The following is a 27,235-nucleotide window of genomic DNA, read 5'->3' as shown; positions in this document are numbered from 1 at the left end:
ATTATTCCAGCTCTAGAGCAAAGAGATTGTTTTTCAGCTCTTGACCTACAAGATGCCTATTTCCATTTCTTGATATGACTGTCACACAGGAGATTCCTACAGTTTACCTTCGGGCAGGACCATTAATAGTACAGGGTGTTCCCATTCTGCCTCTCGTCTGCATCCAGGGTATTCTCCAAGGATCTCTCTGTCGTAGCGGTGCACATTGGGCATTACGATATACCCATACCTAGACAACCTGCCTCCTCAGGGTTCCCTCATTTCAGGACACAGTAAAAGCCATCCAGGCGACTATGCACACATTTGCACAGCTGGGTCTATAGCTCAACTTACAGAAATTGACCCTGACCCAGTACAGCAACTGGAGTTTATTGGTGCCAACCTCAATACAGTACAAGCAAGAGCATTACTCCTTCTACGCAGGCTCACCACCCTTATGAGTCTCATAGAGACAGTTCAGGCCAGCCCTTAAACATCAGCCAGGAACTGCCTTCAGCTAGGTCATATGGCAGCCTGCACCTTCGTCACCCCAAACACCTGGATATTCATGAGGTGTCTTCTGATGTGGCTCACTTTTGTCTATTCCCCGAATGGGGATAGACTAACCAAACTGATATCACTGCCCTCCACAGTAAAGTATTCCCAGGACTGGTGGAAAGACCCATCCAATGTCCGAGCAGGCATTTCATTCGTGCAGCCGCCATCGCCACTGTCTCTAATGCTGTATGCCTCCCTAATAGGTTGGGGAGCTCACTTACACAACCGCAAGGTTCAAGGCAAGTGGTCTTCCACAGAAGCGACCCTCCATATCAATGTTTTGGAGCTAACGGCAATCAGGAACGCCTGGGCACACTCTTTGCCTTCCATCAAGAACACCCATTCAAAGGTCATGATGGACAATATGACCTGTATGTTTTATGTAAGTCGCCAGGGTGGCACCAGATCTCCCTCACTCTGCACGGAAATACTCAAACTTTGGAATTGGTGCATCTGTTACAACATGCTCATCTCAGCTCTCTATCTACCAGAGATACAAAATGTGACAGTCTGCCGGAACTTTTCTCACAACCACGAATGGGAACTGAACTCAAAGATGCTTTGAGTCATATTCGCCCTTTGGGGAACCCCAACTACAGATCTTTTTGCTACTTACTGGAACAAGAAATGTTGTCGTTACTGCTCTAGGGCCGACCTGGGGAAACATTCACTAGGAGACTCCCTCATCCTCCCATGGGACAGGGACCTCTTCTATGTCTTTTCCCCATTTCCTTTTGTATGCAAGCTCCTGTTGAAAAATCGATGAGACAAAGCAAGTTATTCTGAGTGACCCCTCCTGGCCAAGACAAGTCTGGTTCCCTTATCTGACACAGATGGCAATATGTTCTCTTGTTCCTCTCAGGCCCATTCCCCAGCTTCTCTCTCAAAGCGATGGGCTGATTCTCCATTCCAACCTGCAGGTCCTCCACCTCCAGACTTGGCTCCTTCTTGGTTCCAAGACATAGAGATAGAATGCTCTGATGAGGTGAAAGACGTGTTGCTTCACAGCCGAAAGTCAACCACTCAATGTACTTACCTACAAAAATTGAAAGGATTCCAAGTTACTCACATTGGTTCTTTGAGATGTGTGTCCCTATGGATGCTCCACAAACCACCTTTTTCTACTCTACTTTGGAGTTCTCCATAAGGGGCTGTGCGGCAGAGAATAAACTGAGTGGGGTTTGCCCATGCAATGCTAGATAGTCTCGAGGCAGACCCCAATTGAGGGAAAGCACGTGTGGGCTGAATGGACACTGCTAGCTAAAATCTGCGATTAGAGGTGCAGGAGCACAGATACACCTACAGTGGAGCACCCATAGGGCATGTATATTGCATGGGGGGGGAATTGCATGATAATGGGGGACTTCAATTTGAATGACATATGCTGGAGGTCTCATACTGCCAATACTAAAATAACCTTGGAATTTCTAAATATTACAGTTGACAATATCCTAATTCAAAAAGTGTTGCAGCAAACACAAGGAAATTCTGTGTTAGGATTCATTGACAGATAAGCGGAATTGACCACAAAACAAAAAATTAATGATCGCTTGGGTACAAGTGATCACAACTTGGTCATATTTATAATGTGCAAACTAAATAAAATCCAGACCAGTAATATATATACTTGGTGTTTTAATAGGGCCAGTTTCACAAAGCTGAAAACAATTATGAGCCAAATCAGGAGGAAGAATGTAACCAGAAAAATGTCAGTGATATTTGGGAATTGTTTAAGAATGCTTCATTAGGTGCCCCAAAAGCCACAATCAAAAACTGACCTGATTTAGAGGGGAAGTGGAAGCAGTTATAAAATATATACCTATAATGAATGGAAGAAAGGGGAAGTTGTAGTTATGAATATAAATCAGAAGCTAGGAATTGTAGAAAATTGGTAGGGGAAATAAAGAGACACAAAGAGAAAACTATCCAGCAGAGATAAGGACAATAAGGAGGAGCATAAATGTCTTAGGAACAAAACGAATCCTGACAATGGTATTGGTTTATTACTAGATAGAAATGGTAGAATTATCAATGATAATGCAGAAAAGGCAGAAGTGTTCAATAAATATTTCTGCTCTGTATTTGGGGAAAAAACAGATGATGTAGTTTCTTCATATGATGATAACTTTTTCCATTCCACAAGTATCTCAGGAGGAAATTAAACAGTAGCTACTAAAGTTAGAGATTTTTAAATCAGCAGATTGAGATAACTTGCATCCAAGAGTTTTAAAAGAGCTAGCTGAGGAGCTCACTGGACTGTTAATGTTAATTTTCAATAAGTCTTGGAGCACTAGGGAAGTTCCAGAAGACTGAAAGAAAGCTAATGTTGTGCCAGTTTTTAAAAAGGGTCAATGGGATGACCCAGGTAATTATAGGCCTGTCAGTATGTCATGGACCCTAGGCATGGTAATGGAGTGGCTGATATGGTTCTGGAATAATAAGGAAGTAAAGGAAGATGATATGACTAATGCAAATCAATATGAATTTATGGAAAATAGATCCTGGCAAACTAACTTGATATCTTTTTTTAAAATTAGATTTCAAGCTTGGTTGATGAAGGTAATAGTGTTCATGTAATATACTTAAACTTTTGAAATACATTTGACTTGGTACATGTGACATTTTGATTAAAGAAACTAGAATGATATAAAATTTATGTGGCACAAATTAAATAGATTAAAAACTGGCTAATTGATACTTCTCAAAATGTAATTGTAAATGTGGAATCATCATTGAGCAGGTGTGTTTCAGAGGGGTCCTGCAAAGATTGGTTCTTGGCCTTACTCTATTTAACATTTTCATGAATCATTTGGAGTAAAACATAAAATAATCACTGATAAAGTTTGCAGATAACAAAAAATTGAGAGAGTGGTAAACAATGAAGAGGACAGATCATTAATAGAAAGTGATCCGGATCGATTGGCAAGTTGAGTGCAAGCAAAAAATATACTTTTTAATATGGCTAAATGTACATATCTAGAAATAAAGAATGTAGGCTGTACAGGATGGGGGATTCTCTCCTGGGAAGCAGTAACTCTAGAAAAAGATTTGGGGAGGGGAGGTGGATAAAATGATGAACATGAGCTCCCAATATGATGCTGTGGCCAGAAAGGCTGATGCGATTCTTAGATGCATAAACAGGGGAATCTCAAGTAGTAGAGAGATTATTTTGCCTCTGCATTCGGCACTGGTGCAACTGCTGCTGGAATACTGCATCCAGTTCTGGTGTCCACAATTCAAAAAATAAGTTGATAAATTGGAGAGGGTTCAGAGAGGAGTCATGAAAATGATTAAAGGAGTAGACACCTACCTTATAGATTAAAGGAGTTCAATCTATTTATTTTAACAAAGAGAAAGTTAAGAGCTGAATTTATTTCAATGTGTAAGTGCCTACATGGGAAACAAATATTTAATAATGGACTTTTCAGTCTAGTAGTAGAGTGGGGTATAACATGATCCAATGTCTGAAAGTCGAAGCTAGTCAAATTCAGACTGGAAATGGGGTAAATTTTTAACAGTGAGCGTAATTAACCATTGGAACAATTCAATAAGGGTTGTTATATTAGATTCTTCATCACTGATAATTTTTAAATCTAAGTGAATGACAAATCTAAAGGAGTACTTGTGGCACCTTAGAGACTAACAAATTTATTAGAGCATATGGGAATAAATAAATTTGTTAGTCTCTAAGGTGCCACAAGTACTCCTGTTCTTTTTGCGGATACAGACTAACACGGCTGCTAGTCTGAGACAAATCTAAAGTACTGTCTGTGATGGAATACACCCCTATGTTCACACCCTACACCCTATTGTAATATATTTTGTACAAAGTATGCTTGTAAAGTATCATTTGAAAACTCATAATTTGCAGGTCAGTATTGTCCTGGTAAAACATGTGTGGCAACATTGCATGTGAAGTTATAAGATTCCCCTGTATGATGTTATTAAAACATATTCCAAACACTGCAGCCCTGCCCAGGCAGAAATCAAAGGTGTGTCCTGCACAAAGGAAGGTATGTGTGCTTGCCTTAGGCCTTGTCTACACTGCAGAGTTTTGTTAGCATGTTCACACTACACTCCCTTTGTTAGCAGAGCACATCCACACTTGGGGCACTAGCATCGACAGTGAGAGCAGTGCACTGTGGGTAGCTATCCCACAATTCAGCTCACCACCTTCTACTGCTAGATTTTTGTGGGAAGGCAGATTGAATCACAGCGCATCATGGGTCCTGGCTCAACCTCCCATGCTGCATTGCTTTCTGTCCTAGCATTCCATGTGCTTCCATCTTTGGTTCACGGCATTTTTCAACAGCCCTTGTTTGCTGTTCACCCCGCCATTTCTGTATGAAAGGATGGATCCTGCTCTGCTCTCCAGTGCTCTGCTAGCTATCAGTAACACATCGAAAATGGCAGTGCAGGTAATCATGAAGTTCCTAATTCAGCAGGATTCACAGTTGCCTGACGTGCTGTCTGACATGGGTAGGAGCAACATTAGATTACTTTTGGCATTCAAGGAACAGCTGAACACAGACCGTTGCTTTTGGGCTTGGGAAACTAGCACTGAGTGGTGGGATCATAGTCCCATGCAGGTCTGGGATGATGAGCAGTGGCTACAGAATTTTCAGATGAGGAAAGCAACCTTCCTGGAACTGCATGCGGAGCTCGCCCGAGCCCTGTGGCACAAGGACACCCAAATAAGAGCTGCCCTCTTGGCAGAGAAGCGCATGGTGATTGCTGTATGGTGACTCCAGACTGCTGCCGGTCAGTTGCAAATCAGTTTGGAGTCGGGAAGTCAACCGTAGGGGCTGCATTAACGCAAGTGTGCAGGACCATTAATCTCATCCTACTATGTAGGACCGTGACTCTTGGCAATGTGCATAAAATAGTGGTTGGCTTTGAAGAAATGGGTTTCCCTAACTGTGGAGGGGCGATAAATGGCATGCATATTCCAATTTTGGAACCGGACCACCTTGCAATAGGAAGTGGTACTTCTCCATGGTGCTGCAGGTGCTTGTGAATCACCGCAGGCGTTTCACTGGGATCAATGCGGGGTGGTCTGGAAAGGTGCTTGATGCACGTATAATAGAATAATAGAAGATTAGGGTTGGAAGAGACCTCAGGAGGTCATCTAGTCCAACCCCCCACTCAAAGCAGGACCAACCCCAACTAAATCATCCCAGCCAGGGCTTTGTCAAGCCGGGCCTTAAAAACCTCTAAGGATGGAGATTGCACCACTTCCCCAGGTAACCCATTCCAGTGCTTCACCACCCTCCTAGTGAAATAGTTTTTCCTAATATCCAGCCTAGACCCCTCACCCTCCCCCCCCCCCACTGCAACTTGAAATCATTGCTCCTTGTTCTGTCATCTGCCACCACTGAAAACAGGTGAGCTCCATCCTCTTTGGAACCCCCCTTCAGGTAGTTGAAGGTGGCTATCAAATCCCCCTCACTCTTCTCTTCTGCAGACTAAATAAGCCCAGTTCCCTCAGCCTCTCCTCATAAGTCGTGCCCCAGTCCCCATATCATTTTCGTTGCCCTCCGCTGGACTCTCTCCAATTTATCCACATCCCTTCTGTAGTGGGGGGCCCAAAACTGGATGCAGTACTCCAGATGTGGCCTCACCAGTACCGAATAGAGGGGAATAATCACTTCCCTCGGTCTGCTGGCAATGCTTCTACTAATGCAGCCCAATATGCCGTTAGCCTTCTTGGCAACAAGGGCACACTGTTGACTCATACCTCATATTTTCAGGAACACCAGCCTGTACAGAAAGCTGCAAGTGGGGACTTCCTTTCCAGACCAGAAGATTAAAGTGGGGGATGTTGAAATACCCATAGTGATCCTGGGAGACCCGGCATACCCCTTAATACCATGGCTCATGAAGCCTTACATGGGAAACCTGGATAGCAGTAAAGAGTGCTTCAACAATAGGCTGAGTGTATTTAGTGGAATGTGTATTTAGTAATTTAAAGTCACACTGGTGATGCCTTTATGGTAGGTTAGACCTCAATGAGGATAATATTCCCATGGTCATAGCGGTATGTTGCACAATATTTGTGAAGGTAAGGCTGAAAAGTTTGCTATGGGGTGGGTTTCTCACTGATCCTTGACAAGCACACATGTTAGCGAACACCCCAAGCATAGTGAGTTTACTTCGGGGCGGGGGGCATTCTACATGAGTAGAAAAGCAATATGAAAAGGCCATGGTGCAGTTAACTAGGGACAGTATTCTAAATTTTCCTGCCCCTTTCCACAGGCACTCCCACCTGGGGAAAAGGGCAGGAAAATTTAGAATATTGTCATTGTAGCAGATATCTCATTCCTGAGAAGAAACAACGAAGCAAGGGTGCATCTGCTGCACGCTTGCAGCTTCCAACCCAGTCCCCCTATGCTTCTCACCTGTATGCCACTTTGGTCCCTGCTCCAGTGATTGCAGAATGGCATGGGAAAGTTTCCTTCAATGGGGGAAGGAACAAAGCAGCTCTGCCAAGGAACCTTTGGCAGAGGATTGCCGAGTACCCTCCAGGAAAGTTTCCTAGAGATCTCTCTGGAGGATTCCCATGAAATCTCGGTGTGCAGCAACACCCGTACTGCTTAACTGCACAGGGAAATATCCAGCACACAGAAACAAAGCCAGCCTTGTACATTTCTATGCCCTCAACCCACTTCCACACTACACAAAGCAAAACAGCTTTTGTAAAGGGAAGTTATGCCTCACGAATGTATTAAAATTCTTTGAGGGTGTCAACAAGCATGTGGGTAAGGGTGATCTAGCCAGTTTAGTGTACTTGGCTTGATAAAGTCCCTCACCAAAGGCTCTTAAGAAAACTAAGTATTCATGGGATTAGAAGGGAAGGTTCTCTCAGTGATCAGTAACTGGTTAAAAGATAGGAAACAAAGGGCAGGAATAAATGGTTATTGTTCACAATGGAGAGAGGTGAGCAGTAGTTTCCCCTAAGGATCTGTACTGGGACCTGTGCTGTTCAGCATATTCATTAATGATCTGGAAAAGGGAGTGAACAGTGAAGTGGCAAAGTTTGCAGGTGATACACAGTTTTTCAAGATAGTTAAGTCCAAATCTGACTGTGAAGAGCTACAGGGAGAGCTCACAAAACTGGGTGCCTGGGCAACAAAATGGCAGATGAAATTCAGCATTGATAAATGCAGAGTAATGCATATTAGAAAAAAATAATCCCAACTACACATATATAATGATAGGTTCTAAGTTAGCTGTTACCACTCAGGAAAGAGATCTAGTAGAGATGGATAGTTCTCTGAAAACTTCAGCTTAATGTGCTGCAATGATCACAAAAGCTAACAGTGTGTTAGGAAGTATTAGGAAAGGGATAGAAAAGGCAGAAAATATCATTATGCCACTTAATAAATCCATGGTGCATGCATACCTTGAATACTGTGTCCAGTTTTGGTCATCCTATGTAAAAAAATATATATATACTGGGACTGGGAAAGTTTAGAGAAGGGCAACAAAGATGATCAAGAGTATGGAACGGCTTCCATATGAGGAGAGACTAAAAAGGTTAGGGCTGTTCAGTTTGAGTGGTGTGGAAAAAGAATAGAGAAGTTTTATTTACCCTTTCCCGCAATACAAAAACTAGGGGTCACTGGTGAAATTAATAGGCAGCATGCAAAGAAGAGGAATTAACCTGTGGAACTTGTTGCCCTGGGATGTTGTGATGGCCAAAAGTATAACTGGGTTCAAAAGAGAATGGGGTAAATTCATGGAGGACAGGTCCATCAATGGCTATTAGCCAAGATGGTCAGGGATTCAACCCCATTCTCGGGATGAACCTAAACCTCTGACTGCCAGAAGGTGGGAGAGGAAGATGGGGTGAATCACTCCCAACTACCCTGTTCTGTATGCTCTCCCAAAGCTGTGATATTGGCCACTGTTGAAGACAGGATACTGCGCTAGATGGACCATCGGTCTGACCAAGTACAGCAGTTCTTATGTTTGAAGATTGGATGTTTTTCTAAAAGATAGGCTTCAGATATTCTTTTGGGGAAGTTCCATGGCCTGTGTCAGACTAGATGGTACCATCATAGTGTGGCTGATGTGATTAGATCCTATGATGGACCTAATCACATCAGCCACATTATCAGAGGCTCATTCACCTGCACATCTACCAGTGTGATATGTGCCAGCAATGCCCCTCTGCCATGTACGTTGGCCAAACCGGACAGTCTCTACATAAAAGAATAAATGGACACAAATCAGACGTCAAGAATTATAACATTCAAAAACCAGTTGGAGAACGCTTCAGTCTCCCTGGCCACTCGATTACAGACCTAAAAGTCGCAATATTACAGCAAAAAAACTTTAAAAACTGACTCCAACGAGAGACTGCTGAATTGGAATTAATTTGCAAATTGGACACCATTAAATTAGGCTTGAATAAAGACTGGGAGTGGATGGGCCATTACACAAAGTAAAACTATTTCCCCATGCTTATTTTTCCCCCCTACAGTTCCTCACATCATCTTGTCAATTGCTGGAAATGGGCCATTTCATTACCACTACAAACAGTTCTTTTTCTCTCCTGCTGATAATGGCTCACCTTAACTGATCACTCTCCTTATAGTGTGTATGGTAACACCCATTGTTTCATGTTCTCTGTGTATATATATATCTTCCTACTGTATTTTCCACTGCATGCATCCGATGAAGTGGGCTGTAGCCCACAAAAGCTTATGCTCAAATAAATTTGTTAGTCTCTAAGGTGCCACAAGTACTCCTGTTCTTTTTGTGGATACAGACTAACATGGCTGCTACTCTGAAACCTGTCATTACTGGAATACTATGTCCACTTCTGATGTCCAGTCTTTGGAAAGGATGTTGAAAAATTAGAAAGAGTTTAGAAAATGATTAGATGTCTGGTAAAACGTGCCTAATAGTGAGACTTAAGACGCTCAATCTATTTAGTTTATCTATGAAAAGCTTAAGAGGTGACTTGATTATAGTATGTAAGTACCTACATGGGGGAGATTTCGGATACCAGAAAACTCTTTAATCTAGCAGAAAAAGACATAATGAGATGCACTGGTTGTAAACTGAAACTAGACAAATTCAGACTAAAAAAAGGTGCACATTTTTAATGGTGAAGGTAATTAACCACTGGAATAATTTACGTAGGGATATGATGGATTATCAATCACTTGAAGTGCTTAAATCAAGAGTACAGATCTTTCTGAAAGATACGCTCTTGCTCATACTGTAGTTTTGGGCTTGATGTAGAAATTGAGTGAGGTTCTTTGTCCTGGGTTATATGCCATAGGTCAAACTAGATGATCAGTGGTCACTATGACTTTAAAATCTGTGAATTTATGTGCAGTTCCGCTGGTAAAAGAGGCTAAAAACCAGTAAAGGGACGAAGTTAAAATTGTTGGCAGAACTGTAAATATGAATTTCCAAACATCCTATAATGTTTTAAACTGCAGTCCTAATATACTGTCTCTTAAAATATTATGGGTTTATATTCCTTTTTTAACTACAACTTTTAAATAGTGTTGTTATTACAGCCTTAACTCCAATCTTAACAATCTTGTCTGGTGTTATATTAATATTGTATAAAGGAGTTTACTCTGAATTTGCTTTGTGAAGCAATTTGCTCTTTGCTTGATTTTTAATTCCCTTCCTTCCTTTGTCCCTTCATTCACCAACTCTAGTGAATATTCCAGTGATTACTCGGACTGGACCGCAGATGCAGGAATTAATCTGCAGCCACCAAAGAAAATTCCTAAACTTAAAACCAAGAAAACAGAGAGCAGTTCAGAGGATGAAGAGGGGATTGAAAAACAGAAACAGAAGCAAATTAAAAAGGAAAGGAAAAAAGGGAATGAAGATAAAGATGGACCGACAACATCACCAAAGAAAAGGAAACCCAAAGAGAGAAAAAAAAAGGTTGGGTATATTTTATAGCTTATAGGACACTTATTCCTAGAACAAAAGGAAGTAAAAGGGATGAGTAGATTTGAACATGAGTTTATGCAAACCCAAAATACCTTCTAATAATTTGAGAACACGTCTTAAATTTTATTTATGCAAATATCCATTATCACAAATGTTAATTGGCCATTGTAAAGTCTCCACATAATGTTTTTTCTTTGCCTGAATCGTTTCTGTAATGGTTATTTTTATTATGATCTAAATTTGAGGTGTTTCATCTCTTGAATATATTGGTGTCCCTACAACCAGGAGTATAATCTTTGCTGTGACTGTGATACTTTAAGACCACTTTATGGTGCCCAAGAAGATAAAGCAGTGTTGCCATCAACTGGGAGTATAGAGGCCTTGTAGGAAGTGGCTTAAGGAGCCTGGGCAAGAAAATAGTATTAAGTGTGGATCCAGATATAAAATGTTGAAGATCAGTCTCAACAGGAGTCTGTGCTAGGGAGTGCAAGATATTAGGTGGCAGTCTCCTTGATCTCCAGCAACCTTGCATTAATTAGAATAAATCAGTTACTATTGCTGATTTATCTAGGTATTTATATCACACTCCTCTTCTTGTCATAAAAGCACCATCTATGATATGATTGTGGATGAGACCTTGACTTTGCATATATTTGGGAAACTAGGCTGGATAACATTTTAACCAGTTCTTCAAGTGATTGCTCATCGGTATTCCACAGTAGGTGTGCGTGGTCGCCACATGCACCAGTGCTGGAAGTTTTTCCCCTAGCAGTACCTGTAGGGGGGGAGTGCCCCTGCAACCTCTGGAGTGGCATCTGCCTGGCACGGTATATGGGGAGCTGTGGGCTCCCCCCACCCTCAGTTCCTTCTTGCCGCCAGTGAAGGTGCGTCGGAACTGCTCTGCTCCAGCTTTGCTGTAGCTCGTCCCCAGAACTGTTTGTTCATTCAACATTAGTACCTGTAGTTAGTTAGCTGTTTAGTTAGTCAGTGAGCCTGGGCCGGGGTATGCACCGCGCCCCAGGGTTTAAGTCGTGCAGCTCTTGTAGGCGTTCTATGCCAAGAATTGACACGCACGCAGACTGTTTGCGCTGCTTGGGAGTAACCCATATCAGCGAAACGTGCAAGATTTGCAAGTCGTTTAAGCCTTGGACCAAAAGAGAAAGGGACATTAGGCTCCGGGCCATCCTGATGGAGTCGATGCAGACCCCGACCCTGGCACTCTGCTCCGAACCGGTACCTGGCACCGCGGCGTCGGTATGTGGCGACCCTCCGGTGCCATCGACAAGCCAGTACCTTTTCCCGTCCACGGGGCATGCCAAGAGGGCTAGGAAGACTCTCTCTTCTCAGCAGCACCAAGGGAAGTCTGGGACAGAGGCTAGGCCCATGTCGGACAGTCCTCGATCCCCACCGGGCCCCAGGCCTAAAACTCAAGTTGAGCGGAGTAGCCCGGCCCCTTCGGGACAGGCCTCTCCAGATGCCGTCCACACCTGAAGCCCTCCAGGCAGCCCGGGACGTCACGTCCATGCCGGTGTTCGGAGCGCTGGCGGTGTCGGCCCCACGCTCCAGAGGCAAGCCGCCGCTGGGATCTCCACAGTCGCCTCCGGCCCGGTTCCGGTTTCAGTGGAGGGAATGTTTCCAACACCGATCACGACCCAGCAACCGCTCGAGGCAAAGTCCAGGTGGATCGACGCCGACCAGACTGTCTGGCTGGGTCCTGGCCGGCCAGGACTCATGGCACCGCTCGTCCTCAAGGAGCGAATATCGACGGGACCACGGGGGGGCGTCACAGTCGGTCCTAGTCTAGGAGAGGGTACTGCAGTCGGTCATGGCACGGTCGTCGACACCGTTATCACTCAGACACCCTCTCCAAGTCTCCACCAAGACATTGCAGCCCCGGGCGTCAATCACCGGCATCTCGCCATCACGGGTCCGCCCATCGAGGCCGTTCACGGAGCAGCTATTACCGTCGGTACCGATCCTCCACGTCGAGATCGTGGTCTCGTGGCTATCTTAGAACCCGGCACCACCACTCCTTCTGGTCCAGAGACAGCAGCAGATATTACACCAGCCCGGTCTCCATTCGTAGCAGTCCTTTGATGGGCCAGGCCAACCAACCCGGACAGCCAGCCCCGCGGGTACCACAGCAGGTGCAGTGGCACCAAGCGTCATGGCCAGCCCAATGCTGCCAGTGGGCACCATGGTCTCCGACGCAGCCCCCGGTGGGAGCTCGCTCGGTGGCTGGAGCTTCGGAAGCACCGTCGGCCCCCCTCTCCAGACTCCCGAGAAAGGAGTCAGTCGGACATAATATCCTCGGCACCATGCCCGGAGTCCGACCAGGTGGTGGACCCTCCGGTGCCGGCTGACACCCAGAGCACCGCACCAGCCTCTTCACTCCGCCCGAAGGAGGAGATTGCGGCCCCACCCCCCTCCTTCCTGCAGGAGGACTTCAAGGCCCACCAAGAACTCTTAAAGAGGGTGGCAGCAAGCCTACACCTCCAGGCAGAGGAGATGGAGGAGCCATCGGACTCCCTGTTTAACGTATTGTCCCCATCGGTACCGGGTAGGGTGGCCTTGCCTCTCCATGAAGGGGTGGCTAATTTTTCAAATGCCCTCTGGCAAACACCAACCTTATTGGTCCCCATCTCTAAAAAGGCGGAACGCAAGTACTTTGTACCCACTAAGCGGCATGAGTACTTGTATACCCACCCGGCGCCCAACTCCTGGGTGGTCGAGTCGGTCAACCACAAGGAATGGCAGGGTCAGCCAGCCCCAACCCCAAAGAACAAAGACTCGGAGACTGGACTCTTTCGGAAGGAAAATTTATTCATCTTCGAGCTTCCAGTTACGAGTGGCGAACCATCAGGCTCTCCTGGGCAGGTACGAATTCAATCTGTGGGGCTCTCTGCCTAAGTTTGAGGACTCCCTCCAGAGGCAATAGGAAGGAGTTCAAGGCGCTAGTGGAGGAAGGGGCAGCAGCCGCTAGGGCATCCCTGCAGGCAGCCTCGGATGCTGCGGACACGGCCGCACAATCAATGGCCTCCGCGGTGTCCATGAGGCGGGCGTCATGGCTCCTGTTCTCTGGGCTGTCCAGCGAGGCGCAGTCTTCCATGCAGGATCTCCCGTTTGACAGGAAAGCTCTGTTTGCGGAGGAAACAGATACCAGGCTGCATGGCATGAAAGACTCCCACACAACCCTCCAGACTCTGGGCCTCTATGTCCTGGCTCCGGCAAAACCTAAGTTCAAGCCACAGCAAACTCCCACCCAGGCCGCCCTCCCGAAGTACGAGGCCACCCCTAAGAAGCAGCGGGACTATAAGAGTTGCCCTCGAAGGCAGTCTCGGCCTGCCCCCCAGCCTGGGTCCTCCAAGGGCAAGCAAGCAGGGAAAAGGCGTTTTTGATGGGACACTCGGGGGCACCCCGCCAGTCCTCATCAGGGATCCACCCCCAATAAAGCTTCCCTTCTCCAACTGGTTGTGTGCTTTCCTCCCGGAAATGGTCACAGCTAACCTCGGACCGATGGGTCCTCAACACCATCTCCCGAGGTTACACCCTCCCTGCCCAACCATCTGCCGCTCCCGTCCCTCTTGGGGGACCACTCGTACAAAGTTCTGCTCGACTAGGACTAGGAGCGATAGAGGCGGTGCCCGAAGAGTTCATGGGCAAGTGGTATTACTCCCGTTATTTCCTTATCCCGAAGGCCAAAGGGGGGCTCAGGCCCATTCTGGACCTCCGAGGTCTGAACCAGTACATGGTGAAGCTCAAGTTCTGCATGGTCTCCCTAGCTTCCATCATCCCCTCCCTGGATCTCGGGGACTGGTACACCGCCCTCAATCTACAGGACGCGTACTTCCACATCCACATATTCGAGGGGCACAGGCGCTTCCTCCATTTCGTGGTGGGACAGAATCATTACCAATTCACGGTCCTCCCGTTTGGTCCGTCCACTGCCCCCAGGGTGTTTACAAAATGCATGTTGGTGGTAGCGGCCTACCTCAGACAGCGGGGGGTCCAGATATTTCCCTATCTGGACGATTGGCTTGTCAAGGGCACCTCCCAGTCGCAGGTGAGGGATTTTGTGGCGCTCCTGTCCACGTGCACCGCCTTGGGCCTGTTGATAAACAACACAAAGTCCACGTTAGTCCCGGTCCAACGCATAGAGTTTATCGGGGCGTTCCTGGACGCAGTGTCGGCCAGGGCCTCTCTACCTCCAGACAGATTTGAGACCCTGAAAGATCTTATCAACTCGGTACAAGGTTCCCGGTGACAACTGCCAGGGTTTGCCGGTAACTCTTGGGTCACATGTCGGTGTGCACGTACATGGTCCGTCATGCCAGACTCAGGATGAGGCCCCTCCACCTCTGGTTGGCATCAAAGTTCTCTCAGGCCATGGACAGGATGGACAAGGTCCTCACCGTGCCAGACTCTGTGATCGCCTCCCTACAGTGGTGTTCCGCCCCAAACAGCACACTCCAAGGGGTCCCATTCAGGGACAGGGCCTCATCGTTGGAGCTAGTGTCCAATGCGTCGGACCTGGGTTGTGGGCCCATGTGGGGAATTTTCAGACCCAAGGCCTGTGGTCGGCTCGAGACCTGACTCTACATATAAACGTCAAGGAGCTCAGGTCGGTGCGGCTGGCGTGTATGGCCTTCCGCTCGCACCTGGAGGGCAAGGTAGTCAGGTCCTCACGAACAACATAGCCTCAATGTTCTACATCAACAGGCAAGGTGGCGCCCGATCCTCTGCCGTGAAAGCCTTCCACCTAACGGGCACCCGGAACGAGAGGGCGGATCACTTGAGCAGGGATTTTCCTTGCAACACGAGTGGTCCCTCCACCTGGAAGTGGCCCACCGGCTCTTCCGAAAGTGGGGAACTCCCCAAGTGGACCTATTCGCGACTTGGCAGAACCAGCGATGCCCCTGGTTCTGCTCCGGGGGGGGGCTTTGGGAGGGGCGCTATCTCCGATGCCTTTCTCCTGTCCTGGTCAGGCCGGCTTCTCTACACCTTTCCCCCGTTCCCTCTAACCAGCAGGGTCCTGGAGAAGATAAAGTTGGACAAGGCCCAGATCCTCCTGATTGCCCTGGCGCGGCCCAGGCAGTATTGGTATGGGACCCTCTCGGGCCTGGCGGTAGCTCTGCCGTGGCCGTTGCTCTCAGGACCAGGGCCGCCTCCTCCATCCCAACCTAGCGGCTCCTCATCTCACGGTGTGGCTGCTCAGTGGGTAGGTGGAGAGGATAGGACGTGCTCAGAGCAGGTTCAGCACGACGTCCTCGAAAGTAGACGGCCCTCCACTCGCCGCACTTATTTGGCGAAGTGGTCCCAATTTTCTAGGTGGGTGGTGGACCAGAGTGTCACCCCGGTGACCGCACCAATCCATCTTATCCTTGATTACCTCCTCCACCTGAGGGCCCAGGGCCTGGCGCCCTCGTCAGTCAGGGTGCACTTGGCAGCCATGTCAGCCTTCCATCTACCAGTGCAAGGGCACACAGTATTTTCCCATGCTATGACTTGCCGGTTCCTTAAGGGTTTGGACCATCTTTTTCCGTATTCTAGACCCCCGGTCCCACAGTGGGACCTAAACCTGGTGTTGGCTCGTCTCACGGGGCCCCTGTTTGAACCACTGGCCACGAGCTCCTTGTCTCACCTCTCGTGGAAGGTGGCCTTCCTGGTTGCAATCACGTCAGCCAGGCGAGTCTCGGAGTTCAGGGCCCTGACCTCCGAGCCGCCATACACGGTCTTTCATAAGGACAAGGTCCAGCTCCGCCCACACCCCGCGTTCCTCCTGAAGGTGGTCTCCGCCTACCACATGGGTCAGGATATTTTTCTACCGGTCCTCTGCTCCAAGCCTCATGCGTCCAGTGAGGAGTGCCGTCTCCACATGCTCGATGTGTGGTGGGCTCTGGCTTTCTACCTCGAGCGGACTAAGCCGTTCAGAAAGTCCTTGCAACTGTTCGTCGCCTTGGCTGAGCGCGCGAGGGGCCAGCCGATTTCTACTCAGCGGCTTTCCAATCGGATCACTTCATGCATCCGTTCCTGTTATGAGCTGGCGGGTTTACCCCCACCACCCATTGTGCGGGCACACTCGAGTCGGGCGCAGGCCTCGTCGGCTGCCTTCGTGGCCAACGTCCCCATCCAGGACATTTGTAGGGCCGCCACGTGGTCTTCATTTCACACGTTCACCTCGCACTATGAGATCGTCCCCCAGACCAGGGATGACACCAGGTTCGGCAGGGCTGTCCTCCGTCCTGGGAACTTGTGAACTCCTACCCACCTCCAAGAGATATAGCTTGGAATCACCTATTGTGGAATACACATGAGCAGTCACTCGAAGAAGAAAAGACAGTTTACCTTTTCCGTAACTGGTGTTCTTCAAGATGTGTTGCTCATGTCTATTCCACATCCCACCCTCCTTCCCCTCTATCGGAGTTGTCTGGCAAGAAGGAACTGAGGGTGGGGGAAGCACTCAGCTCCCCTTATACCGTGCCAGGCAGGCGCCACTCCAGGGGTTGCGGGGGCGCTCCCCCACTACGGGTACGGCTAGGGGAAAAACTTCCGGCACCAGTGCACGTGGCGAGCACGCACACCTATTGTGGAATAGACATGAGCAACACATCTCGAAGAACACCAGTTATGGAAAAGGTAACTGGCTTTTATCTCCTGTTGGGTACTCAGTTCAGTATGAATCAAAGGAGGGATAGAGAGATATAGCCACATTAGTTACATATGGCTGGATGCAGGAGGGCTTCCATTCCAAAAGTATGTCCATCTGGTGTGTGACTCTTGGATGGAGTTAATATAGGACTTGTGTTCCTGTATAAATTACCCCATTGCATCTTTGAGTTCTTCATTGAGCTGACCGAGTTCCTCTCTACAGTGATGGTGGAGTTGTCAGAATTTTTTTTCTGGATGACTAGTCTTCATATGGATAATGACTTTTCTCTGTCAGTGCAAGATTTCAGGACTTCTATGATTATGGGACTCTTAAGTGGCTTCTGGCATATATATGGCTGGTCACCTTCTGGATCTCTGTTTTGAGCTGAGATTAAAGCAGGGGAGTAATCGCTATCCATTTGTCATAGACTAAACATTCTTCCATTTTGGGGCAAAAGGCATGTTTTATAGGTCACTCTTTAAATGTTAAGGGAATCAGTTCAGCTCTCTGATTGGAGAGTACACTAAATAAGAGAGAACACTACACTGAGGGTTTGGTATAACACTGTAATTGTTTTTTGTCCTCAGCTATTGGTTCAGTGGCCCTTTCCTCACCCTCTTTCCTGGCTTCATTCTCACAAGTTACCATGATGTATAGAAAATCTGTTACAAACGAAAAGGGCAAAGGACTAGTAGTGAGTGGTATTGTTCTGAATGTACTGTGGTATAAAAGTATTTCTAATCTTGCACCACAATTGTTCAGGAGATGAGGAAATCCTCATTTCCACTGTAGTTTCTGTGAAGTTAAAGTTACAGGTCATTGGAACTGTTGCAGGGGGGAGCAGACTTGTTAATTCAGGTGATGTCATCTTGGTTACAGAGTCAAGCATTTTGCACTGTGAGGATTTTCACACTGGTTAGAAAATATCACTTAGACAACTCAGTCAGTATCTACATTGGAATCATACATATCAAGTTGAGAATGAGGGACAAATGAAACTATTCTTCTCTGCTTGAATTTCAGATACTATAGTTTGAGATTCTGTTGGATGTTGAGTCCAAAACCCAGGTTATCGACTGATATTTCTTGTCTGATGCAGGCTAGTAAAAGGTGGAATGAATTATGATGCCCATTATTGGAGGAGATTGTCAGTGTCTCGTTGGAGGGGAAAGAGCTAGCATCTCTTATAGAAGCTAATGTTAGAATCATTTTTAAGAAACCATCTCCCAACATGGCCAGTCTCTCCAATTATTTTCCTGTCTCACATCTCCCTTTTAAGAAGAGAAAGGATTGTTAAGGATACATGGCTGATTTCACGGTTTGCTTTATCTTTGCTGATTGTTCAATTATATTAATCCATGTAGATTAGGGCAGATTAATCCAGGCAGATATTGCATCCAGGCAGATTCTTAGGCATGTTGACCTGCCTTTGATACTGTTTACTGCACGTTGTGAAACCTAGCAGCAGTAGATGGAGTTGCTTGAGTGGCTCTAATACTTGGTTTTGAGGTCTCAGAAGGTAGTATTCGTCATCTGACCCAAGAGCTCTCTCATACTTTGTGTGGGTACGTCTATCTGTCTCTCTCTCTCTCTCTCTCTCCATTGTGAGTGGAGACCCTTACAAGGAATTGGGTAGGTGGAGTGCACAGTGCTGCTTTCTATACAGAAGAAACAAAACTCTGTCTCCATTTTATCAGATCAGGTTATGGAGCTGTGATTTACCCAGTCTAGATAAAATTTGGAGCTTGGATGAGAACTAACTTGGCTAGGACGTGACCCAAATAACACAATGAGGGTACATCTACGTGGCACAGCAGCAAGTCTCAGAGCCTAGGCCTACAGACTTGGGCTTAACCTATGGCACCAAAAATAGCTATGTAGAAGTCCACCCCTCTAGGCTTTGGAGCCCAAGCCTGAGTCTGAACCTCTACTATTTTAAGTGCTGTATCATGAACCTGAGTCTGTAGAGCCAGGTTCTGGGACTCTCTGCCACAGGTTTCTGCTTGCCATGTAGACATATGCAGAGAAACTAAAATCTATATTTGTGCATATATAGTTTATTCAAGAAGTGGCTAACAGCAGGGCATGTTTATTGAGGTGTCCTAACCTCTGGAATTTACTCCAGTTTTCATCTTTTGTTTCACAAAGCCTGGATTTGTTAACTCTCAGAACCTGCTGCAAGACCTATATTTTCTCTCAAACTTTCTCTGTTTGGGTTAGAATAAACTGGATTAAATTTTCATATTTGACACTAGGTTGAAAGGATCCTTATGTGAATATTGTTCTAATGCATGTGTTAGTATAAATAACTTCAAGTGCATGGGCTTTATCAGATAAGTGCTTTTTTGAAAATTAAAATAGACAGAAATTCTTCGATTATGGTCAGTTTGTATCTTAATCTGGATGCACATGCACCCTGTGCATGTTTGACTGGATTTTTTTTAATGTATTTTTTTTATTGAATAGCAATGTCCATTGAGGCCACATATGCACCCTATGTTGCCTTTTGCTTTCGTATGAGGGCAAAAATGGCAGGACACCTATGACCTTCCCTCAGTTCTGTCTTGCTGTCCTTGGCATCAAGAAGGAATCTAGCTGGCGTCCAACCCACTAGACTTAGCTTCAGCAAAATATCTCATAATCTTATTCAGACCTTCTGTGGTTCTTCAGTACCACATTTATTCTTTTATTTTTATTACCCTAGTCTGTTGTAGGGCTCATCATGCTGAAAGCTGTTTGCAGACTCCCCTGAACAATGCTCCCTCTCATGTACAGACCCTCGTAAACAGGTACTTATAATAGTGGGCTCAAAACCCACAGGCTTCAACCTTATCCATCTTATGATGGGCTAATTACATTACAAGACATACATAGCAGATGCCTGTTCTGCTTGGGAGAGTCTTGCCTCCTAAGCAGATTCTTGGTCTGCTACTCCTTCTCTGCAAGAACCCAGAAGTAGAGGGATATGAGGCTGAAGCTCCACCTTCTGGAGAAGTCTATGAAAGTGGCATCTGATCCAGAAGAGCCGAGCTTGAAGACCTCTGCAGAGGAAGTGGCACAGAAGCCACACCCAGTGTTGACATCAACATTGGTGCCACCCCCAGCACTGAAACCGTTGACAGCCCCGATGTTAAAGCAGGGTGCTAAAAACACTGGGGCAAAAGCTCAAGAAGTTACCCCAGCACCTCCTGAGGCTATTGTGGGGACCATCTTATCAGGCCTTGGAGCTGGTCCCAACCTTTGCAGAAGAGGAGGAGGTCCTCCTCTCCTGCAGCTTCACTAGCAAAACCTCAATTTCTGAAATACAGAGAGGAACAAGATTCAAAGGCCAAAGATCCCTCTCACTGCTAGGTTTCAAAACACTGTGTGGTAAACAGCATCAAAGGCAGGTCAATATACATAAGAATCTGCCAGGATGCAATAATTGATCAATATCATCTAACAATCAGCATCCAACCACAGATGAGACTGTAATCTCCACCCGAATACCAGCACTGGAAAATTTCAGGGCCTATCAAGAGCTGCTGGTGAAGATTGCGGATACCTGGGACATTGAGCCTGTAGTCATCTGTGAGAAGACTCACAAGCTATTTAAAGTTTTCTCAGCCATTGGTCTCTCCAGGATTGCTCCTCCCCATAAATGTAGACCACCTAGATCTGGCAAGAACTTTTGTGGCAAACACAAGCCACTATAAGACCCACAAAGCACTCTGAAAAACGGTACCAGGGTGGATTTGATTTAAATCAAATTGATTTAAATCACTAGTCAGGAAGACTCGATTTAATCATGGATTTCTACATAAAAGTGCATTCTTGTTGGTTGTTATAACCTTAATACATAATCTTCACAACTCAGAGATAGATGTAGGTTTAATTTTTAGAAGGAACACACTATACATTTTGTAAGTGATTTATTTTGAAAACTTTTCAGATTAGTTTTACAGCTATATGAGAAAATGAATGATTGTTCGGTTATTTCATTTACCAAAGCAATTGGAGCAGATATTTATGAAGTCATTGGGAGGTGAACTATCTCCAATTCAACAGGTTAATCATTAATATTTGGAGGATTTTCTTGCCATGCTGTATTAGGAGGAGAACATCACCAGAGAGACATTTAAATTGTTTTATTTAACTAAAACAACAACGTTATATATTCTGCATTTTTTTCTTCAACAGCAAACATAATATTTTAACAAAACAAGGCTATGAATTTTTGAATTTAGTTAAACATTCAGGTGTTTTAAAATCAGGTTTGTTTTTGTTAAAATTGTTTTTAACTAAAATAGTTAAATGAAATATTTAAAAAAAAAACAAAAATTAAATCGACTATGTCAGCAAGGTCAACATGAGAAATTTAAAATATTGGCTTCTGCAGCTAACTCAATCGTCTTCACCTTCATTTTTCTGTTTGTTCATAATCTGGAAAAAAAAACCAAGCTTTCCTGCTTTTTCAGGTCCCAAACAATTTCTCAATTTGGAATGAATTAGTCCAAAGGAAGAAAATATTCTTTCTACACTGGCAGAAGAAGCTACTGCTGTTAAAAGTCAGATTATCACTTCAACAGTCTCTGACTCCAAGTGCTCAAGTGACTTCCACCAATTCACTGGTGTGACTGTCTTTAAAACATCGTCAGCAAACATATATTTTTTGAGTGGTTCACACTTAGCTCTGAAGTTTATTATAGTTAGCATTATGGAGGGATGATTGCTGGAAGTCCATGTCATAGATTCATAGATTCATAGATTCTAGGACTGGAAGGGACCTCGAGAGGTCATCGAGTCCAGTCCCCTGCCCGCATGGCAGGACCAAATACTGTCTAGACCATCCCTGATAGACATTTATCTAACCTACTCTTAAATATCTCCAGAGATGGAGATTCCACAACCTCCCTAGGCAATTTATTCCAGTGTTTAACCACCCTGACAGTTAGGAACTTTTTCCTAATGTCCAACCTAGACCTCCCTTGCGGCAGTTTGAGCCCATTGCTTCTTGTTCTATCCTCAGAGGCTAATGTGAACAGGTTTTCTCCCTCCTCCTTATGACACCCTTTTAGATACCTGAAAACTGCTATCATGTCCCCTCTCAGTCTTCTCTTTTCCAAACTAAACAAACCCAATTCTTTCAGCCTTCCTTCATAGGTCATGTTCTCAAGACCTTTAATCATTCTTGTTGCTCTTCTCTGGACCCTTTCCAATTTCTCCACATCTTTCTTGAAATGCGGTGCCCAGAACTGGACACAATACTCCAGCTGAGGCCTAACCAGAGCAGAGTAGAGCGGAAGAATGACTTCTCGTGTCTTGCTCACAACACACCTGTTAATACATCCCAGAATCATGTTTGCTTTTTTTGCAACAGCATCACACTGTTGACTCATATTTAGCTTGTGGTCCACTATAACCCCTAGATCCCTTTCTGCCGTACTCCTTCCTAGACAGTCTCTTCCCATTCTGTATGTGTGAAACTGATTTTTTCTTCCTAAGTGGAGCACTTTGCATTTGTCTTTGTTAAACTTCATCCTGTTTAACTCAGACCATTTCTCCAATTTGTCCAGATCATTTTGAATTATGACCTTGTCCTCCAAAGCAGTTGCAATCCCTCCCAGTTTGGTATCATCCGCAAACTTAATAAGCGTACTTTCTATGCCATAGCCAGCTCCTCTTCTTCAGCAGTTAAGGTTTGACCCTGGTACCAAATATTGAGAATATTTGCAAGAAAATGAGCTGGAGATAGTGCTTGTCCCATTGGTTTTTTTAATGCTTGTAATTTAACTCTGTCATTGCATATTTCTCTTTTTAAGATCTCCCTCAGTTCCTTCCAAATTTCAACACCATCAGCAATAAAACCGTGATTTCCCTGCATTTTGTTCAAGGCTACAGAAATAGGCTTCAGGGTACTCAGCATGTGTTCAACATTTTTTTTTAAGCCCAATGTTGAGAACTTTGTCTGTAACAGTGCCAACTATTTTTACACAATTTTGTTCACAAACTGTCATCAGATTAGGCCAGTTCTTGATATAGTGCTCAAAACAGTCCACTACTGAGTGCCATCACATGTCTTGTGGGAGAGTTAGCTTGGTTCCTCCCACTTTTTTCAGAGCAGCTGCTGCAAAGTGGTTGTTACAGAAGTATTTTGCAATTTCAAGAACATTAGCCTTTATTTCTGGAACACTGACGTCTTTGGCTAGGAGGTGCATCAAATGAGCAGTACAACCATATGTTATTAGCTTGGGACTCTCTTCTAAATAATTTCTTCTCATCTTGGATACATTTGCAACATTGTCTGTGACCAAGCTGCGTACTAGACATTTGAATTTTTTTTCACAGTTTGTTATAGCTTTTACTGCTACTTCTTGTAAGTATTCTGCTGTGTGTGCATTTCCTGATGTATCAATTGTTTCTGTAAGGAAGACATTCCCTTCTTCTGTTGTCACACAAGCACATACAACAGGATCATTGTGACATTGCTCCACTCATCAAGACTCAGGTTAACAATTTTACCCCCTAGACCTTTTGCACACTGCTCAATTTCTCTTTCATACACTTTGTCCAGCAATTTGCCTGCGACATCTGCTCTGTTGGGTGGACTGTATCCTGGTCGTAATGACTGAACCATGTTAATGAAGTGTGTGTTCTCAATCATACAGAAAGGAGAGTTTGTTGCATAAACAAACCAGGCAATTTTTTCATCAATTACCTCTTTCTGTAATCTGCTGGTTCTTATCACAAATTTATCTATCTTTGTTTCTGGATGATGGAGATTTTTTTTCTTTTTGCTACAGGTAATACACTGTGGCTATGTGACATACATGAAGTGACTGAAACACTATCATTGGCAGATAACTCTGAAACTATAGAAAATGATGGTGATCTTGAAGGTGGATAGTCTTCAGAATCCTGTATGTTGAGGATGGATTCGCCTAAACAAAATAAATCAATGCAGTTATTTAATTATTATTACCACCATACTGCTCATTTAGTATTACTCATTGCATTCACTGAGACTCAGTACTACTTTAAAGGTGAAATTGTAAAAGGAAGATCTGCCTATTTCAGCTATTAATTTTTTTATCACAGTTGCATCTAAAATGATAGTACCATAGAGTAACAACTATATTTTTTGTCAAACATAGTCCAGAAGGAAAACAGGCAGTCCTTAAGAAAGAAGTATGAAATAAAAAAGTTTACCAACCTGAAGATCCTGCATGTTCAGACATGTTCCTTTCATCTTCAACGCAGCTTCCTCCTGAGAAGGACCACTTCCACTGATGTTGTTTCATTCGGGCAACCAGGCCTTGCATTTCTTCGCTGCACTGTTTGTCTTTTGTACGCATGCCTGTCTTACCCACAGGTAGAGGAACTTCATTAAAATATTCCCAAACCGTGTCTCTTTTACGGCCTGCTGCCATTACAGGTTTTCCCTTCTAGTGAGAGAATGGTATGGTAGATCTCAAATCATCAATGAAGGCTACACTCAGACCTCAAGACTTCTGGAATATGCTGCTCAAACAGTTTCACTTTTGTTTCTACTGCCTGTCCCTCCCTTCTCACATTTATCTCCAGACTTCTTCTCCTTGTCCGGATCTATTCCGCCCACAACAATCTTGTAGTCATTGAACTTTTTGAAACTTTGCACTTTTAGAGAGCAGTAAGGGATTGACTCTGTGTACACAAATTTGCAGAGGGACAATAGCGGTGAGGTCTGTTATTTCTCACCTCTGTATATTTATTTATTTATTTATTTATTTATTTTAAAAACATTTTGGTTGTTGTTAAGTATGTTATCTCTGGAGACACAAATCCACAGTTTGAGAACTGCAAAACTAAGCATCTCTGATGGTATCTTCTAGACTGAGCACTGAGTCCCATTGGGTAGATAGAAAGATTAACCCAAATAATCTGTACAGAAGCCCCTGGAACCCCATAAGATTGGGTCCCTAATCCATGAACTATTGGAACTCATTTACAAAACTTTTCTTAAACATTACATGAATATATTGTCTTATACTATAGAATTAGAATTTATAATCTCTATTCCATGATGAGATATCTTTGAGCTATAATGTATCTTAATTAAAACTATCTTTAGATAGGTTTTTCCTCAAAAATAATTTTATCAAAAAAATCTGATTTAAATAAAAAAAAATCGATTTTTTTATTTTTTTTTTTAAAAATCATTGATTTTTATCTACCCTGCCAGGTATCCCTCTCAGGATTCAAGCACTTTTAACACCCATCCCAACTCTGGCTCCCTGCTGGTCTTGGTTGTCCAGGAGACATTGAGATCCACCTAGAACATACCTAAGGACAAGGATCGCAAACACTTAGATAAATTTGGAAGAAATGCCTTGCTACAATTGAGGGTGGCCAAGTGCCAGGCATTTCTGGCCAAATGCAACTTTTTAACATGGGACAAGATTACATCTTTCCTGGCCAACCTCCATCATGAAAGCAGAGAGGAGCTGAAAGACATTATAATAGCAGGCCAACTTGTGGCCTCAATGGCTCTACAGGTAATGAACACCTCTGACATCACTGGCAGGTCTATGGCCACTGCAGTGACCATGCAGAGAATGGCATGACTCCAAACCTCGTGTATCCCTCACAGGCACAAGCCATGGTTTAGGACTTGCCCTTTTAGTGCTTGAAGCCGTTCAGCGAACAAACTGATAGTTCCTTACACTTGCTGAAAGATTCCAAAGCAACTACACTTTCTGGGAATCTACATTCCCCCACCCTATTGAAAGGCATCAACCAATCTTCAACCATCGCACCAGCAGAGAGTGCATTCTGTATCTTAACACAGACACATGGAGTACCTGTGTTACAACATGGGGCATCAGCTCTCCTCCACCTCGGCCCCACTCTTCCATAATGACCTATCAGCATAATTGAGAGGATGGTCGAGAGCTGCATAAGAACCAGTCCACAGAGCATGACCTTGGAAAGCTGCCTTGCCCCTCCACTGGACATGGTCTTGTTATAACATCAGACAGATGGGTGCTGGAGATCACAGCCCATGGCTACCGTATCCAATCCTGTTTGTTTGCCCCCTACCCACTGCCCTTCCTTGTCCCTCTTCAAGGACCCTTCTCATGAGAGCCTATTGCAAATTTAAGTGACCTCATGGCTTTGTCTAGGAGCCATAGTGGAAGTTCCTATAACTAGGCTGCTGGTGTACTGAGACCACAGCTTATTGTGCTGACCCATACTGAACCCTCATTGGGCTTATTGTTTCCTTGTACTCACTTGTCATTCTGTGTATTGATCTGCTGTCTCTTTGATTGTGAGCTGTTTCAGGCAGGGCCTGTCCTTTTTTTGTTCTGCACTTGTAGAGCACTGTAGGGTCCTGATCCATGACTGGGGCCTTTAAATGCTACAATAATAATGAAATAATAATACAGAGAAAGACTCTTCTGCTCCTGGTATTTCCTTGTTCTGAAGAAGAAAAAAGGAGTTCTTTGTCCTATTCTGTACATAAGGAGACTCAACAAACATGCATATGGTCTCAGGTTCTACTCCTGGGAGAATTCTGCACCAAAAAACCAAAAATTCTGCATATTTTATTTGTCAAAATAATGCAATATAATCACTCCCATTTCATTTATTTTTGGTAATTTATTTAAACTACCATATAGAAAAAAAATCACAATAACTGTTCGGCATTTCCTAAACACATGAAAGTTAAGTTACAAATACTTGGTAACCCTGCATTCCAGTTATAATCCTGGATTTTCATTTAAATGACGTTACTTTTATTTTGGTGTTTGGTGTTCTATAAAGTAGAACGTTACTTTAAATTGCTCAGACTTTCACACATGAAAGTCGTACCGTTTTGCTAATCATTGTCCTGCATTTTTTTTAATGGGATAAGTAAAATAGATCCTGAGCTGTAATCTAACCCCATTGTGCCTCTTTGGCACAGGAAAAAGGAGAAAGCACATAGACTTTCCTAGCTGAGGATTCCCTTACTGTCATTTACAATAAGGCTTCTTTTTGTACTCAGGCAAGGTAAAGCCTTAATTGACTAAGAATGGGAACAATTAACTAACAATGGGAACATTAGCAGCCTGCCTGTTTAGTTGTTACAGGAGTAAGGTTCATAACTGGTTTGCAGTTCTC

The 27,235-nt window shown here is 44.6% G+C and overlaps 1 protein-coding gene and 1 long non-coding RNA gene across 3 annotated transcripts in view; one reads left to right on the top strand and one right to left on the bottom strand.

Annotated features, from left to right (window-relative positions):
• Positions 1 to 27,235, bottom strand: part of LOC135876850 (uncharacterized) — a 1,011,314-nt gene that overhangs the window by 550,568 nt on the left and 433,511 nt on the right. The window lies entirely within an intron of this gene.
• PHIP (pleckstrin homology domain interacting protein) overlaps positions 1 to 27,235 on the top strand; it is a 342,291-nt gene that overhangs the window by 244,988 nt on the left and 70,068 nt on the right. The window contains exon 23 of the mRNA XM_065402211.1: positions 10,221 to 10,455. Coding sequence (XP_065258283.1) covers positions 10,221 to 10,455 — 235 coding nt within the window. The remainder of the gene's footprint in view (positions 1 to 10,220; positions 10,456 to 27,235) is intronic.

Source organism: Emys orbicularis, chromosome 3 (genome assembly GCF_028017835.1).
Source record: "Emys orbicularis isolate rEmyOrb1 chromosome 3, rEmyOrb1.hap1, whole genome shotgun sequence".
NCBI lineage: Eukaryota > Metazoa > Chordata > Testudines > Emydidae > Emys > Emys orbicularis.
Note: the sequence above shows the minus strand (reverse complement) of the source record. Positions and strands in the feature narration are given on the sequence as shown.